We start from the raw sequence: 2,827 nt of genomic DNA, 5'->3' as shown, positions 1-2,827 counted from the left end.
CCCCACCCCCAGCTCATGCCCTCACCCCCCGCCCTGGAGTCTGTGTCTATTGGTTATGCTTATATGCTTGCATACAAGTCCTTTGATTGATCGCTCTTCCTTACTTCCACGCTCCCCTACTTTCCCTCTGATTGACGGTCTGATCAATGCTTCTCTGTCTCTGGATCTGGTTTTGTTCATCAGTTTATATTGTTCATTATATTCCACAAATGAGTGAGATCATGTGATATTTATCTTTCTTTGACTGGCTTATTTCGCTTAGCATAATGCTCTCCAGTTTTTTGAATATTTTATCTGTCTGTGACTTACCATTCATTTTCTTAATGGCATGTTTGATAAGCAGAAGTTTTAAATTTTGATGAAGTTTGACTTATCAATTTTTGTTCTTCTGTAGCTCTTCATTCTATGTCCTATCCAAATAACTTCTATTCACTATCAATTTATGAAGACATTTTCCTGTTTCTTATAATTTTAGCTTTTATACTTAATTATGTGATTTATGTTGAATTAATTTTTACCTACTATGTGATGTAGGGATTAAGGTATATTTTCCCATATGGGTGTTCAGTTGTTACAGCACAATTTAGTGATAGATTTTCTTTTTCCCATTGGATTGTTTGGTGCCTTTGTTAAAAGTGAAATAATCATATAAATAGGGGCCATAATCTGCCATCAGCATCCTATCTCAGAGTGGTAAATTTCTCATAACCCATGAATCTGCACTGACACATTATTATCACCCAAAATCCACAGTTTACATTGATATTCACTCTTGCTGTTGTACATTCTATGGGTTTTGACAAATGTATAATGACATGTATCTACCATTATAGTATCATACAAAATATTCACTGCCCTAAAAATCCTTTGTGATTCATTGCCCTAAAAATCCTTTTTTTGGTCTGAGGGAAAATTATAGCGTTCTTTCTTTCTAAAGTTTTATGTACTTCATTACAATCTATCTATTCATCCTTCCCTCAAACCCTGGCAATTACTGATCCCTTTTCCATTTCCATAGTTTTGCCTTTTCCAGAATGTCATTTAGTTGGAATCTTATGGTACAGACTTTCAGACTGGCTTCTTTCACTTAAGAATATGCCTTCTCTCAATTTTTGACATTTTCATCATATGTGTCTCGTTTGGGTCATTCTACAGTATTTTGGGATAGTTATTTTGTCCCATATTTATCATTGTTATCTGTGGGAAGGCTGACCTAATATAAGCTACTCAACTATTAACAGAAGAAAAAGTTTTAAAATGCAAATCAGTACATTTAACAGAAATAAACAGACTTCTGACCACAGCTCAAGAATAGATGTATCACAGCTTATCTTAGACCAGCCTATATTTACTGAATTTCAGGGTTTCAATAGATCATAATGACCATCTAGTCTCTCAGCCAATAACGAGTTTAAAAGTTCATCATAAGTCCCATCACATAAAATGCAATATCAGTATTTCATTACTCACTACGTACTACTTACATAGAAAAAAGACAATTACATTATGTATGTAACAAACCTGTCAAGGCTGTTTTACTTATGTATTTAATTTGAAGAAAAACTTCTCCTTTCAGTGAAGTCCAGTTTTGAAAATGGTCATATATTTCATTTTTAATGCTGGTTATTTCTCTTTTAGTAAAAGTAAGTAATGAAAGAGTCTTATTCCAGAAATATTTGTATTCCTTCAATCTTTGACTGTAAGGTAGTAAAAACAAAGGATTTTAAAAATTGCAAGCACAGTAACAAATATTTCTTTGAAAAATAGTTTTCTTTAAAAAATGGGTTTAGAGTGACTATAATCTACTGTCTAAATAGGGACAATTTTGAAAGTGATGTGCTGTTTGTATTTTGCTGAGATGACAGATATAAACTGGAAACATCCCAGAAAGCCTAAGGTATATGGTTTTCCTAACTCATTTCCATTTTGTTATCATTTTAACTATAAAGACCACTATTTTTACATGCAACTAGAGGCCCAGTGCACGAATTTGTGCATGGGTGGGGTCCAGGTTAAGGGGCTAACGGGCCTGGTGTAAGGCAGCTGCTGGAAGCAGGCCATGTACAGGCTCTTGAGTGATACAGAACAGATTGGATGAGGACGCAGGTGCCTCTGTTGGGAGAAAGGCAGGAAACAGAAAATTCAAACTTCTTAGTTAAGAGCAGATCCATTTTTGTGAGGCCTAAATCTTATATGATTGGTGGTGGGTGGGGAGAGGGCTTTCTCGAAAAAAAAGAATACAAAAAACGATGACGTACAAAATTAGGTTTAAAAGTGTGTAATTAGTTATAGAATGAGAAAAATCATTAAATTTAAAAATAAAAATTTTAAAGTTAATAAATTCCATCAATATCACAAAATAAAGGAAAACAATATAATTTTTTAATAAGTAACAGTTCCACAATACTTTTGCCTATAATTTTTTGCTACATGCTCTATAAGTACCTCTTCATATGAGAACCATTTTATAATAATATTTTATATGGAGAAAATATAAAGATTATACAGCCTTTTATCTAGCATGGCCATTAGCTTTTTATTATTGATAGTTTAGAAAAATTCTTTCAGCTTCATAGCTCACTATTGATAATGTCATTTAAATACTAATTGCTGTCATATTTGGAAAAATCCTTATCAAAAATTTTTCATAGATGATTATAAGATTTTTGGCATTTTAAGTTTTTTGGGAAAATAACTAGTCTTAAATTATCTTTGAAAGAATGAAATGCACCCTAGCCGGTTTGGCTCAGTGGATAGAGCGTCGGCCTGTGGACTGAAGGGTCCTGGGTTCAATTCCAGTCAAGGGCACATGCCCAGGTTGCAGGCT

General features: G+C 33.6%; 1 protein-coding gene across 1 annotated transcript in view; it reads right to left on the bottom strand.

Moving 5' to 3' along the window:
• The window catches only part of LEKR1 (leucine, glutamate and lysine rich 1), a 120,077-nt gene that overhangs the window by 63,820 nt on the left and 53,430 nt on the right, over positions 1-2,827 (bottom strand). The window contains exon 6 of the mRNA XM_014546239.1: positions 1,522-1,697. Coding sequence (XP_014401725.1) covers positions 1,522-1,697 — 176 coding nt within the window. The remainder of the gene's footprint in view (positions 1-1,521; positions 1,698-2,827) is intronic.

The sequence above is a fragment of the Myotis brandtii genome, unplaced genomic scaffold (genome assembly GCF_000412655.1).
Source record: "Myotis brandtii unplaced genomic scaffold, ASM41265v1 scaffold436, whole genome shotgun sequence".
Lineage (NCBI taxonomy): Eukaryota > Metazoa > Chordata > Mammalia > Chiroptera > Vespertilionidae > Myotis > Myotis brandtii.
This window is presented reverse-complemented; position numbering and strand designations above follow the sequence as displayed.